Source organism: Balaenoptera musculus, chromosome 18 (assembly GCF_009873245.2).
Source record: "Balaenoptera musculus isolate JJ_BM4_2016_0621 chromosome 18, mBalMus1.pri.v3, whole genome shotgun sequence".
NCBI lineage: Eukaryota > Metazoa > Chordata > Mammalia > Artiodactyla > Balaenopteridae > Balaenoptera > Balaenoptera musculus.
Genome location: NC_045802.1, coordinates 25,951,414 through 25,966,838, shown reverse-complemented (window position 1 = coordinate 25,966,838; position 15,425 = coordinate 25,951,414). Strand labels below are relative to the sequence as shown.

Here is a 15,425-nt window from a genome sequence, read left to right as displayed (position 1 = left end):
ATGTGCCCCCAGAGTTCCTAGATAAAAACATAGACAGAAAAGGGAAAACAAGACATATAATGGCATCTGAGAGTAAACATTATAAGGCAGCTCACAGGAAATTCTTTATCTATACTATGTGCTGGCATGTGATTAACAGATGGCTGCCCTGTTAAGAGTCACCCCCAAGAAAAGAGCATTAGCAAGCATTAGGATAAAGAAGGAAAATGTAGTCGAAGGTAAATCAGACTTGTAGGGAAGGACTTTCATTGACATTCTGAAAACCAGGTCTTCACACCCTTTCAGTCTGCTTTCAGTAAGTGGTCATTGGGCATGAAGCAGCATAATGATTTCTACCTTTGCAGTACAAATCAGGCTGCTGATGTAGTCCAATTACCAGTAAGTTACTCTCCTAGTAACAGGGCTGGCAGTGCGGCTTGACAGACACGGCTGAGGAGGAATGGCTTACTTATCTGTAATGACATAAAGAATCTCAGGAACAAGGACTGTCTTTAAAAATTAAAATATTAGATCAGGAAGATGAGCACGTATTTCATGTTTTTGACACTTTAGTTTTGACTCTCATAGTTTAAGAACTTTCCTAAGGAAAATAAAAGTTTTCCAAAACAACACAATGATTCAGAGATGAAAGGTCTTGATACCATGACAGTCCCATAGTCTATATACACCATACTACTGTATATCTAGTGTTGGCAATTTAAATCTGTAAAGTCATACAGAATTTTTAAAACTTGGTTATCAGATGAACACTCATATACCTGCATTTAACGGAATGTACAGCAAGCTAGTCTTTGGAGAAAAAAGGGATGAAGGAAAGATACACATTGAATTATATGTAATGATCACACTGTTCAGGCAGCAGCAACTTCCTACAGTTACAAATTTTACACGTTGAGTTTTCAAAATGGTTGGCACTCTATTAACTAAGCAAGTAAGTGCCAATGGTTCTGCACACCATCTCCCACCTCACCACCCAGCAACCTGTATGTACTTGGTTCTGGAAATAAAAGGAAAAAAAAAAGATCGAGTCAGTGATCCCACCCCAGAAGAGCTTGTGGTCTAATGAGAGAACAGATAATTGGGATTCGGTACACCAAAGGCCTTGATAAAGATGGGGGCATTGGGCTTCTTGGAGAAAGAATGCCTTCAATGGGTACTCAAGGATGAGCAGGAGTTAGCCGAGTGGTGAAAGGAAGGGCATTCCAGGCAGAGGGAATAGGTCAAGTAGAGGTGAGGCTGTATGGTACAAGCAGGGAAACAGAGCATTCAGGCTGAGGTAGAAAAATATCAAGATGGAAATGTAGGACTTCCCTGGTGGTCCAGTGGCTAAGAATCCTCGCTTCCACTGCACGGGGCATAGGTTCGATTCCTGGTCGGGAAGATCCTGCATGCCGTGAGGTGTGGCCAAAAAAAAAAAAAAAAAGAGAGATGGAAATGTAGGCAAGAGCTGTATCTTACTCATACTGCATGTTAATTGAATTTATTTGGGGATAAGGAATAGGAAACCAATGAAAGGTTTCGGGCAAGGAGGAGGCTGGTTAAGTTTCCATTTTAGCTGGATCCCCTTGGTAGCTTTCCATGTGATAACTGAAGAGGTGCCAGACTTAGCAAGGAGGAGAGCGTGTCATAGGGAAGGAAGGCTGCCTCTTGAAAAGGTGTTTCCTTTTTAAATCACCACAATTACATGAAATACAGGTGTATTTACCTTACTTAACAGATGATGGAATTATGCTGTGTTATGAAAAGTCACTCAATACCCAAGGAAGTCAACTTAACATGAAAGAAAATGGATGTTTTAAGGGCAGAGGGGAAACTCAAGGTTGGATTAAGCATAGGAATGACAAAAGAGACTCAAATTGTGTTCAATGAAGAAAACTAAAGGTCTACTTTGAAAGGGAAGAATCAAGTGTACAAAGGAAGCATGTACTTTACAGAAGAGACAACACTGCTGAATACAAACTTTTTGCAAATTGGTACTAATCCCTAAATAACCTCTAACCAGGCCAGTCCAAAAGCTGCAAATGCTGCCCAGTTTGCTGTGCTGAATCTTGACTTGCCCTTTAATTAATTCTCAGTGGTGATATAAACCAATCCTAATGGACATCACAGGTTGATTTTCAAGGTCCTAAGGTCCTAGTTTGACTCAGTAGTCTTGGATGTGATAGATGCTGCTGTGTCAGCACAGAGAGAAAATGAAGAAATGGTATTGCTGGGCTTCATTAAGTGTTCTATATTACATTAACATATCTCATGCAACAAACTTCCTTTGCAATGTTAAAAACTTGTTTAACTTCATCCTTATAACTCCTTCCCACCATCACCTCAAATAATTGTTGACACTAAAAAAGTAAATATATTCAGAATAATCACTTAACCCACTCAACAGTTGTTCTTACATCAGATTTTATTACACTCCAAAATACAAGCTACATTTTTACAAAGTAGAAATTCCTTGTGTGAACGGAATAATTTAATTTTTATTTCTGTATAAGCTGAATATGCTAATTTGTTTTATGAACATTTATTCTATAGAAGCGTCACATTTTTTTTTAAGTTAACGGATTTATTGAGGGGGAAGGAGGGAGCTGACAAAAATCTACATGCACAGATAGTCCTAGTAGTGTATGCAGACAGAAAGGTGCAAATTTGAGAGTCAGTGATGCAAACTTTAGCAAAAACATTTTACAGGCAGAGTGAGTTTTGGTGTTTATAAAAGAAAGCTGAATTCCTTTTAAGGGTTTTGGTACATATATGCATGCTCATATTTTATATGCATATACAGGTTTCACTTTGAAAAGTTAGAATCAAATTTACAAAACTAAGTTAGTGTTGACTGACCTTTAACAATAAAGGGACTCAACCACAGGTTTTATTTAAACTGCTTACACTCAAAAGTAATCAATTTACATACAATTTTGGGGTACTTACTGTGTAAAGGTAAGTACATCTATATATACATTTATGCATGTATAACCTAACCTAGCAAATATTTGCTAAGGTGTTTGGTTTACTGAACCTTTACCATGTCTTAATAGTTTTTAAATCAAATACACAGGCGTCAGTCTTCATTAGGGTCTATGTTATCACCATAGAGTGATAAAGAGAAGTAATGGGACTGGAAACAGTATACCTACAAAGCTATAAATAAATCACTATGTTAAAACACCAAATTATTAAAAACCATTTAAGTTCCTTTAAACAAATGAGCTAGTAACTTTACAGATGTTATATGTCATATCCCTGTTCTCTTTGTGCCTTTAACTTTACAAATATTCTCTTCATATCAAATTTCTGTAATTGAATCTCCTTTTTCTCATCTGTAACATGGCTACAAAAATTTTAATAGCAATGAGATAGTTTGGAAGAAATAACCTCTATACACTTTTTCTGAAAACTAGCATTGTATTTGCAAATTTACTTGCAATACATTTTGTTTTTAAACATGATTTCTTTAGCTTCCTGTTCTTCAGCCTTTCAAAGGTGTGGATTACTTAATTACTAAAAATTTTCTTTTCAACTGCCTATATTCCATTAACCTAGACTATTATCCATCTTTTTATAATGAATTTACTTTACACTGACATAGTCAAAGACCTGGAATAAACTTACCAAGCATAAATTTTCTCTTAGCAGGACATTATGCTTTTATGTTTTATTTTTTTTTAACATCTTTATTGGAGTATAATTGCTTTACAATGGTGTGTTAGTTTCTGCTTTATAACAAAGTGAATCAGCTATACCGTATACATACATCCCCATATCTCCTCCCTCTTGTGTCTTCTCCCTCCCACCCTCCCTGTCCCACCCCTCCAGGTGGTCACAAAGCAGTGAGCTGATCTCCCTGTGCTATGCAGCTGCTTCCCACTAGCTATCGATTTTACATTTGGTAGTGTTTATATGTCCATGCCACTCTCTCACTTCGTCCCAGCTTACCCTTCCCCCTCCCCGTGTCCTCAAGTCCATTCTCTACGTCTGCATCTTTATTCCTGTCCTGCCCCCTAGGTTTTTCAGAACCTTTTTTTTTTTTTAAGATTCCATATATATGTGTTAGCATACGGTATTTGTTTTTCTTTTTCTGACTTACTTCACTCTGTATGACAGACTCTCGGTCCATCCACCTCACTACAAATAAATCAATTTCGTTTCTTTTTTATGGCTGAGTAATATTCCATTGTATATATGTGCCACATCTTCTTTATCCATTCATCTAGGACATTATGCTTTTAAAGGCAAGTGGTTTCTTTTCAATTAAAACCATATTCCTGCCTATTAGTTACTAAGGTAACTATACAACTACATAGTGAAAAAGATCTCCACTCCAGAAAGATCTCCCTAACATATTCTACTCGACTTAATCCACCAGCACCACCATAATTTTTAATTCACTTAGCACCTAGGTGTAATCAGGCAACATCTGAGAATATTCCAGTCACTAAAGAAATAGTGCCTTATTATCAATCAGTACTATCATATTCTATAGATACTCCATGAATATTGACTATTCTAATATTCTCTGCTCAGTTTTAGTAATATCTCAGCAATGATAAACTAGCATCTTGTCCAAGTAGTCTCAATTTGTTTCACTTTCACTGAAAAAGATTTTCTTTCATCATGTGGTGTACCATGTGGTTATATGGATTCAATGACTTGTATCATAATGACCCTAAGGTTCTGATGACAGAGGAACAAAAATAATCATTAAGCATTTCTCCTCTGCCTTTACATCTATGTAAGAGGGAAACAAGTTCTTCAAAAGAACAAGATCTCAAGTAGCTTTTTACTTTTTTCTAAAATTTTTCAGAAATAAGACATCAGAGATGATTAGTGCTAATAACCTCACTTTTTAATTCTCTCCACCTTTACTCCGCGAAATCATTTTTTAAGGGCAAGGTCCCAGGTCACATACTTCAAAGTCACCAGGTCATGATAAACACAGATTTACTGGGCCCTATTGCAAACCTACTGATTCAAAATCTCAGGAAGGAAACAGAGAAAGCCTACATTTTTAAAAAAACAAGCTTCCCAGGTGAGGGTCACTCACCCTCAAGCTTGAGAACCACTATCTTATACAGAATATCTTCCCAATGCTGGAATTTTTAGTTGCCTGATATTTGGGACAACTGTCAGAAGATCAGTACAAGACTGGGGTTAATAATTTAAGTTTTATCCAAGTTAAATTCTGATTCTATCACCAACTAACTATCTGTGTGAGTTAAAGAACTCTTATGAAGAAAAAAGTATATGAGAGTGCTCTGGGAAAAAATGCATTTGTAAAACCAGACAGTACTTAAGATTCATTCCAGCTCTAAAATTCTGATTTTATTTTTCTTTGTTTTGTCTCATGTTGACAAGGAATGGAATGCAAATACAGGTTTAAGGGAGTACAGGTACCAAAGTGACTTCCAGTCTTGGCAGACGGCCCATAAGAACATGCCTGCTGATCTGATTTTGACAATTCTATTAAACATAAAATCCTATGCCACACTCATTAAGTCCCTGTTCACAACCAATCATTCTAATTAATCCAATTTTGTCTCAGCATCTAGTATGCTATAACCATACTTATATTGCAGAACAGGAAACAGCTTTGCTAAACACAGATTACACTAAAATGTGACATTATCTGTAATTTAATGTGTTAAAAGAACAGAAATAAATATTTCAAGGAAGTACTGAACCCAAGGCCTTCGCATATACCCACCAACTCATATACCATAACTCAAATTCATTCACGTCAATACCATCAGGTGTTCAGAGCAAAACTCCACCGCAATCCCTGCTAGATTTATAAACTAAATTTGATTCGACTGTATATACACTTGATAAAAATCAGAACATTTTTTAAAAGAACGATAACCAGTAAAATTTTTGACAGCACTGAGGACAACAGGATTCCACATTAAGCTGGGGCAAGCCCTGGCACTGGCTACCATCACGTCACCTCTACCACCTGCAAGGCCCTACGTGACTGAAGCCCCCATTGCCTCCACTCACTCAATCCCAACGCTCACCAGCCCGGCCCCAGACCCACAGCCTCCCTGGAGTCCCGCACACACACCGAGGCCTGCACGTCTGCTGCGCCTGCTTTTGGCAATGCTCCTTCTCAGGAACCTGCACCACTCCCTCTGCTCCCTTCCAGTCTGCACTGAGTTCAGGTCCGCTCACTGAGTTCTCAACTGGTCTCCTATCTCAAATTTCAACCACCTACAGGCCTCTTCGCACGTGCAGTTTTCTCCCTTAGCACTTAACGTCATTTAACATACATTCTGTTTATCTCCCCCGTAAGCTGGGCTTCATAAATGCAGGGAATCTGTCCACCCGTGTATCCCTAGTGTCCAGAACAGTGTCTGGCACATACCTTGCACTCAACGTTGATGAATGAATGAATGGGTATGATACCATGAACATGTATTTGTCACTTACCTATATTATTCTATATATTATTCTATTACCAATATTAAAGTGAAAACCCAATCCAAGAAAAAAAGTATATGGCTTTTGAAAGACGGCAAAGGTATTAATATTGTTAAAAAAATAAAGTACGTAACCCTCACCAAAGAGGTTCATGTAGTATTCAGTAGCTCAGAATCTCTTTGGGGGGTTTTCCAGAAAAAAAATGTACTAGTAAGCAGTCCAACTTTTTGCCTCCAGAAGTTGGTATGCTTATAAATGAAACTGCTCGACTCACTCTTAGTTTCCAGACCTGTGCATATGCCCAAACCAATTCTGGGGTTTGTAAAACTCTGGCCTCCTTTACCCAAGTTTCTTGGGCTCAAAATTTCTTCTCAAAGGATGACTAACCTAATTAGAAAGTAAATTTCAGTCCTTTCTTTAAGGAAACACATATATTTTGGTTTTAAAACAATCGGGGGAATAAAAAGAATCTGAAAATTAAATGGCAACACAAAAAAATACATATCACATGGCTTTTGATTAGTTATGTAATTGCTATTCCCTCTAGTGGTGTAGATAACTGAAGAACAAATTATATTTAGCTCTCATGACCAGGGGTTAAATATCTATTTTTAAATTACTATTCTATCTATATTGATGAATAAATAATTTCAAGGGCACATATTATAAACAAAGTAGCTTTTAAAATTAATTCTTTAGTTTAGTGTGCAACAACAGTTTCAATACTTGAATATCTACTATGTGAAAGGCACTGTACTCGGCATCAAAGATCCAAAAATAAGTAAATAACAACGTAATGAAGTAGGACACACAGGGTAAAACAGACACCATACAACTAACCCTAAAATCGGTGAAACTCTGAGCGTTGCCTTGACAGATGCAGCAACAAGGCATCTCCACCACAACACAGTTGGAGTGGAAGTGAATTCCTGTGGAGGGGATGGAAGGGGGGATTTAACAAGAGTATTCTAACTGAGGACACTTAAAAGAATGAAGAGAAGAAAATAAGGGCATTCCTCTGTGCAGCGTTAAGACCATCTACCAAACTCTGAAAGCTTATTCTCCATGCACCAGGTACTGCAGGTACAAAGTTCAAAGCCAGCCCCCCCCCAACCCTCCCCAAAGCAGCTCAGTCATGCAGGAAGAAATGAGTCAACTGTAGTGACTTGATAATGAACAGATGAAACTCTCAAACATGCTCACAGGACACCGTGGTTTTGGTTTGATTCTATCAAAGGATCTAATGGGTGCCTCAACCATAAGCGAATAACCCAATCCAACTGCTACAAAGCCAGTCATTGACAGAGTAGAACAAGATTAAACAGCTTTCCTGGAGATGGCATAATTAACTTAGTTTTGACACATCAATAGGAAATTGAAGCTTTCCAGGTCAGATGGAAGAAGGAATAAAAATACATGGGATATTCAGACAGAGCAGAGGTCTGCAAACTAAAAACAAGAACATGCAATAGAGTCTTTATGTGCCACACAAAGCCTAAAATATTCATTATATGGCCCTTTACAAAAAAAGTATGCAAACCCCTAAATAGACTATTCCTGTGTGCCTGGAGCTTAGGTACACAGTGAAGCAGTGACAGATACAGCTAAAAAAACGGCTGAGGCTGCCCTTGAATAGCAGCTAAAAGTCAGATTTGTTGCCTTACTTTTAGGAATTCTACTACTCACCAGCACTGAGAAAAAAAATCAAGAACTTTATACTTAAGTGACAATTACTGGTCACATACTTTTGAGTCAGGACTTAGTTAAGTCCTCACAATCCTGACAGGTAATTATCATCTAGTGTTAGAGATGAGAAAAAAAAGTTCAGAAGGGTTAAGTCACTTGTCCTCAAAACACACCATTATTAACATACCAAAACTGGGATTTTAAGATTCCAAATTCACGTGTTAGTGTCCTTTCTGCTATGAAACAATTACCTCTGTGGTAGTCGAAATAAACTGATCATTTTGCAACTAATAAATAGCAAAATAGTAAGTAGTAATTCCAAGGAAATACATTCAATTTCTTAGCATATTTCACAGGCACTAAGTTAAGCTAGCTAACTTAGGAAAGTGTTCATTTGTAGTCAATTAGGTCACAGAAAAGGTCAATGTTAGAATACAAATGAGTGACAAAAAGTGGTAGTTGGGAGAGAAGACCCCCAAACTTGAGTCTATAGTTCTAGTGTCTATATACAAAGGACTGCACATACTTCTTGCTCCCCACTGATTGTTTGAGGGGCAGGGAGCAGGGTAGAGAGGGAATAGACTGATGAACTAACTCTTGCAAAAAAACAACTATCAGTTTCTCTACACTGATGGAAATAACAGGACAGAACCTGTGGTTTACAAGTGGCGTGATTTTGCGACTTGTTTTTATAAGCCCTAATAGTTTTACTGTCTTGAATTTAAATTAAAATGGAATTAAAATCAAAGAACTTCTGAAAGGAAGTCCCTTAACATTCTACATATAGCTTGTGTGTTCTGGCACCACTATACTTTATGATTCCTTTTTTAAAAATTATTTATTTATTTATTTTATGCCTGCGTTAGGTCTTTGTTGCTGCTCGCGGGCTCTCTCTAGCTGCAGCGAGTGGGGGCTACTCTTCGTTGTGGCGCGCGGGCTTCAGTAGTTGTGGCACACAGGCTCTAGAGCACAGGCTCAGTAGTTGTGGCGCACAGGCTTAGCTGCTCTGCAGCATGTGGGATCTTCCCGGACCAGGGCTCGAACCCGTGTCCCCTGCATTGGCAGGTGGATTCTTAACCACTGTGCCACCAGGGAAGTTCCTAATTTATGATTCTTTTTAAAGTACTGCTGACAATACTTGCATATTTAAGCTCTGCTTAAGTAAATTAAAATAACTACTCATTCAAAATAAAAGCTTTTCTGCGAACTTTTATGCTCTCACTGTAATTTTTTTTAAATTATACTAATGATTTTTAAGCAGCTGATATACCTTCCTCAGACAGAATCCTGAATCTTGAAGGACTTAGAACAAAAAGGCTTTCTACACTATTTAAACCTCTCAGCCTAAATGCATATACATTAAGCACTGCTCTCTGCACTTTACATATACAGGTACATGTAACTCTATTCAAAAACTTTGGAGCCAGATGTGTTTCTGAATTCAGGATTTTGAATTTTAGAATGCAGTACAGATATACTATTGATTTTTTAACAACCTCAGCAGGATCTGTGGTAGCACTGTTATTAAACAAATATTTCTGCAGCAAAATATATGACTATTCAAATTGCAAGTTTAGGACAGGTTTTTGTTTTTTTTAACCACTGAGTCACACAAACATGCACAAATCTAGTTTTTAGAGACCTCTGGATTAGGATAAATAACTGTAGAATTTTATTAACACATTCAACTCATATAAGTCCATGAGGTGGGTATATTAGCCCAATTTAGATAGGAAAACTGAGGCACAGAGACATTAAGTACCTGCCCACTGTCACACAGCTGGTAAGCGGTGTAGCCAGGATTGATCTCAAGCAGGCTGTCTTCAGAGTCCATGCATTTAACTAGTATGCAATATTGCCTTTTAATGCACTTAACAGAGCATCAAGCACATAGCATGTGTAACAGTTTACTATTATTTAGAGCTTTTGTAGTTACACTGTAGAGCATGGTTTTTAAAAGCCCATATACAACCATTGAAGATTATCTTCCTTACTCCTGTTTGATAAGTAAAAATTGCTTTTGGGCCAACAGTACTGTTTTTGAAACATCTTTTGTATAACTGAATCCTATAAGAGAAAATAAAGTCAACGACATATGTATGAGAAGTCTCAATGCAAATATAAGAATTAAAAAATCAAATCTGAAGGCACAGCAAAGGTAACATTTAGAAGACTCCAGACAAGGCAAAATTCAGTATATAAAGTGCTAACATGATTGGAACAAAGGGACTAAACCTGAATCATTCCAATTTTATTGAAGAAATCAGTGATACACTGATCCTAATACACATATCTAGATAGGAAAAAAAAAACCCTTGAAACAATTTTAGCATTTGAACAAGGAAAACTAGTATGAGAGCTGCCAAGTTTAAAGAACAAGAATTTGATCAGGATGATGTGCCAGTCTTCTTTCACCTGTAACAGTTCTAAGCGTATCTTGTTTCTCTGTAATTATCTGCATTTGAGAAAAACAAAACCTTCAATACAAGTCAAGACTACTTGCTTGTATTACCTTTACAAGAGGCAAGAGATCTGGACTCCTAATAAGCTTTCCTACTTATGAAACTGATGATAATATTCTGATCTTTAAGAAATGTACTTCCCAGCTCACGTACAAGAATTAAAAACTTCAACTTGCACATCCTCTGCTTCATTGTGAGATAGCTGATTAATTAATAAAAATCACTCGTCCACCCAATTCATTCAGTTGTTAAAAGCATGGGAACTGAATTCTGACAGGCCTCGGTTCAAATCCCAGGTCCATCACTTATCAGTGGACTGAACTAGGCAAAGAACTTAACTTGGGCCTCATTTTTCTGATCTGAAATGACAGGATGCTATCACTACCTCACAAGGCTGTTATAAACGAGGTAGTACATATAAAGCACACCTGGCCCATAAAAAGCACTAGTACAGAATAGTTATCACTGTTATTGCCCGCATGGGCTAGCAATGTGTATGATTTTAGCTGATTTGGGGGATAAGTTTACTGAGGTAGGAAGAGAGGCTAAGAGTTAAATTAATTTCAGAAGCAAATCACAAAGGTGGCCCCAAATAGTAACACTTTTGAGTAAAGCAGTATCTCCAATTTACCCACAAGTACCCAATGTTTCCAAAATAAAATCTCTTGATATGTGTAAAATGGTTTTACAATAGAATATGCATAGTTGGAGACAAAAGAAACCAGATCAATGTTGACGGTCCCCCTTATTTAAAACTACACATGACTCTTCCTGGCACAGAAACCATTATTTTGTCCTTTTAGCTTTTATTATTTCCTCTCCTTGGTTCCTCCAAGGCAGAGATAACAGATATCCATATTCTGTTATGGATGCTAAAATATGGGGCTAAAATAGCAGGTAAGAGTGTAAAGGTAAACTTTACAGCTAGCTGGTTACAAAAAAAAAAGTGGCTCTAGTAACAAACACCACATAACACCCAGAAAAGTTCTACCTATTTCTGGAAATATCAGTAATAGCTACAAGTCAGACATGCACACTAACCTGGACAACGAAGACCCCAATCAAATTAAAGTGCCCTAAGCAGATCAGATGGTCAATTAATAGGCAATACTGCTCTGGGTCAGTGATGTATTTCTCTGATCAACGACCTAAATCTGATATGTATTTAATTGGGGAAGGAGAAAAGGAAGGTAAAATGGGAAAGGACATCCAAAACACATTTCAGTAGTGAACTAAATTAAAATGTCTATCGAAACTATTCATAATAGCATAGTGACATAGCTTCATTTTATTTATTTTTAATTAATTAATTAATTAATTTTTGGCTGCGCTGGGTCTTGGTTGCTGCGTGCAGGCTTTCTCTATTTGTGGTGAGCAGGGGCTACTCTTCATTACGGTGCGCAGGCTTCTCATTGCGGTGGCTTCTCTTGTTGCAGAGCGTGGGCTCTAGGCGTACGGGCTTCAGTAGTTGTGGCTCGCGGGCTCTAGAGCACAGGCTCAGTAGTTGTGATGCAAGGGCTTAGTTGCTCTGCGGCATGTGGGATCTTCCCGGACCAGGGCTCGAACCCATGTCCCCTGCACTGGCAGGCGGATTCTTAACCACTGCGCCACGAGGGAAGCCCATAGCTTCATTTTAAATGTTTATTTGAAATTTATCTAAAAAATTTATCTAGGACAGGTCAATTATTTTCTCCCTGTCCTATACAGTTAGCCTGCTAAGAAAATAAAAGTTTTTCCAGACTCAAGGAGACAATAACAATTCAATGTTCTGCAGTTAGTGAATATCTCAAATCAAAGGAATGGAAATGCTGGGGGTGGGGACAGGCTGCGGGACAACTGTAGTTATTAGTGCAAACCATCCTTTTCTTCCATTCCATATAAAGATAGAAAAAAATGTATTCTAAGACTGAACCTCAAAAAGGAAAATAAATACTAAGAGAAAAATGTACATTCTAAAGAAACAAAAGGGTAACTAGAGCACAAAGAGAACCAAGATTTGAGAACTGAAAATGGGAGTCTAGGGAGTTCCCTGGTGGCCTAGTGGTTAGGATTCTGGGCTTTCACTGCCATGGCCCGGGTTCAATCCCTGGTGGGGGAACTGAGATCCTGAAAGCCATGTGGGAGAAGGGGGGAAGGAGGGAAGGAGGGAAGGAGGGAAGGAGGGAAGGAGGGAGGGAGGCAGGGAGGAAATGGAGTCTAGAAAGAAAGTGGGACCAATTAATAGCCAAGCTGCAATAGCAGAGAATAAAGATAAAGGCTCAAAATGAAGTTTTTTAACTTTCTGGAGTCTTACAATTTTTCATTGTCTAGAATGGTGAAAGAGAAGCCGTACTTTAGAGTGGTACTTCAGGGCAAGCAGTCTAACCTACTTCTCAAAATTCCCTTCTTTACCCATAAACCTATTGTATTTAGACAAGGTAACACTGTAATATAACATAGTCATGTATATTAGGAGCTCCATTTGGCTCAGCAAAATCCTGAATCCCACATCCTTAAGCAAATCTAGCCAATAGATAAACACACTTTAGACAGTGTATCCTTTAAAATAAAAGCAAAACTAGTACTAGAACCTTTAAAAAAAACCCAACTTCTATTATAATAGTGTCATTCCTAAGAAAGAAAAAAGTTGCTTTTAAGAGGCAAAAATGCTTCCTTATTTAGAATCATGGGCTTTTAATTAAACTTTAAGACCCTATGGATTTGCAGATAAAGGAACTAATAAAACATAGGAAGGCTGTAAACCTGTTAAAGATTTTAAAGCTCGCGGGTGGCAGAGACTTGCTAGAGCCAGGAGTCTTGTCTCTGGGGTATGCCACTGACCTACCATCTCTGTAGCAAGAGCCTCCCTACCCCTGGGGACTAATGGTACTGAGAAAACTTAACGTAATCACTACCTTGTTTCCTAAGGAGAAAAGTTTAGAAATCCATACATGCAAGAACTTAATTTTGCCTTTTCCTTCAGTGTTCAACATCAAAAAAAGTAGCCTGTAACTCTAAGTGGGCAGAAGGACAAGGGAAAGCCCCTACATGCATAAACAAGCAGTAACAGCAAGTCTGGGCATGGTCTGGTACCACCCCACCACTTTTTCCTTATGAACTCCCCTACACATGTCAAATGACTAGAAGGAAGAGGCTGAATTCCCACTCTTTTTGGAGATGGCGGCTAATTTGCCTCCCATTTACCCTATCCTCAGCTATGAGGGTACAGAGTACTTCCTTGCCACAAAATGTTAGTGAGACCTAATAGACACCACCCTCTATGGTTCCGAAATTACAATGAGAAAAGGAATCAGACCTACAGGTCATCCATGGCCTTTGCTTTGTAACAGCTTAGACTATCAACAGTTTTAATCACAGAACATTTAATCACAGATAGATATTTTTTCTATCTCAAAACTGTATTTTTAATAAGTTCACCATTCAACCATTCATAATTCCTTCCTGAATGTTAATTTTCTCTCTCTGCTAGATTATAAAGTCTTTGAAGTCAACGATCATGTCTTTTAGTTTTTGTATTCCCGTGGTATCTATTTATTCTATAAACAGAATAGATACTAAATGTATACATATTACTCTCTCAGTAGCTGCCCTAAACCACCAAAAGCAAAGTAATCATGGGGCTATAAGAAGAGAGATTTTCTAATAAAGATAAAAAGAAGAAAAAAAACCAAACCAAACCACCAGTCTTGTAATTTCAGGAATCCTGCTGTGGCAAAAGCAGCAAGAAGTGGAGCTGGGCTCTCCTAAATTACTGTTTGACCCCGCTTCACAGATTAGCCTTCAGTACAGTTAAATTTGCAGCATGATAAACTCAGGTGTCAATGTTTTATACAGGAATTTGAAGGGTAAGGACCAAAATTCTCAGTGCAATTACAAATACTCCCCATAAAAATAATCAAATGGGAATCCCCTGTGATAAATAATTTCTCAAAGTTTTCATTAAAAACTTAAGAAAAAGGTAAATAAACCAAACTTCTTCATAGAAAAATTGTATTTACAACTCCATTCAAAAGCAGTTTTTAAAAGCAAACAATATAACACTGAAATTGAGAAATCTATGCTCACCCAAAGTTGTCACATCTAATAAATTATTAACAGAATACTGCATCAAAAATAAGGCAATAACCCAAGATATCCCATTAACAATTTCTCCACTCCCACAACTAGGTAGAATTAATCTATCTAGTAGCAAATGATACTTCATTCCATTTCAGCATATCTGAAGTCCTTAAGGACAAAAGTGATAAAACATGACCTTCATTCATTAGACTCGTAGAACACTTGAAGGAAAATAATTTCTAAAGCACAAAGAGGTAAAGAGGTATAATCCTTTAAAAAGATGTACTCAGTGTTCAAAATTCAAGAATGCAGTATTAATACACAATGGGCGTTAGCTGAATATATGCAATACAGTGATAGCAAATTAATTTATTTAGTATTTTTTCCATTCCATATCATCAGGAGGATTGATTTCAACTTTCCTTTTACCTACATCAGACCAGTTGGTACTCAAAACTGTACCACCAGACTCCATCTGCAATAAAAAATAAAAATAAAATAATTATTGGTCCATATAATCAAAACAGAACATTTTTCTAAAAACATTCCAAGCATAGAGTCCCAAATATAAGCTATGTTTGGCTCAATATACACAAGACAATATTCTGGTTTAACCTTAGGCTTTACAGGTAAGTTACCATATCGTGTAAAAATCTGAAAAGGAAACTCTAGTTAGGTAGGAGGACCATGTCCACATACACTGCCATATAAAGCACCATGTCTCCCTGCTAATCAGCATAGAGGTATATGTGGAAAAACTACCTTCAGATGAAAAATTGGGTTGGCCAAAAAGTTCCTTCAGTT

At 37.5% G+C, this 15,425-nt stretch overlaps 1 protein-coding gene across 1 annotated transcript in view; it reads right to left on the bottom strand.

Moving 5' to 3' along the window:
* Nucleotides 1–14,535: 14,535 nt before the first annotated feature.
* The window catches only part of SUGT1 (SGT1 homolog, MIS12 kinetochore complex assembly cochaperone), a 43,588-nt gene continuing 42,698 nt past the window's right edge, over nt 14,536–15,425 (bottom strand). Inside the window, exon 13 of the mRNA XM_036831774.1 lies at nt 14,536–15,096. Coding sequence (XP_036687669.1) covers nt 14,995–15,096 — 102 coding nt within the window. The 3' untranslated portion in view covers nt 14,536–14,994. The remainder of the gene's footprint in view (nt 15,097–15,425) is intronic.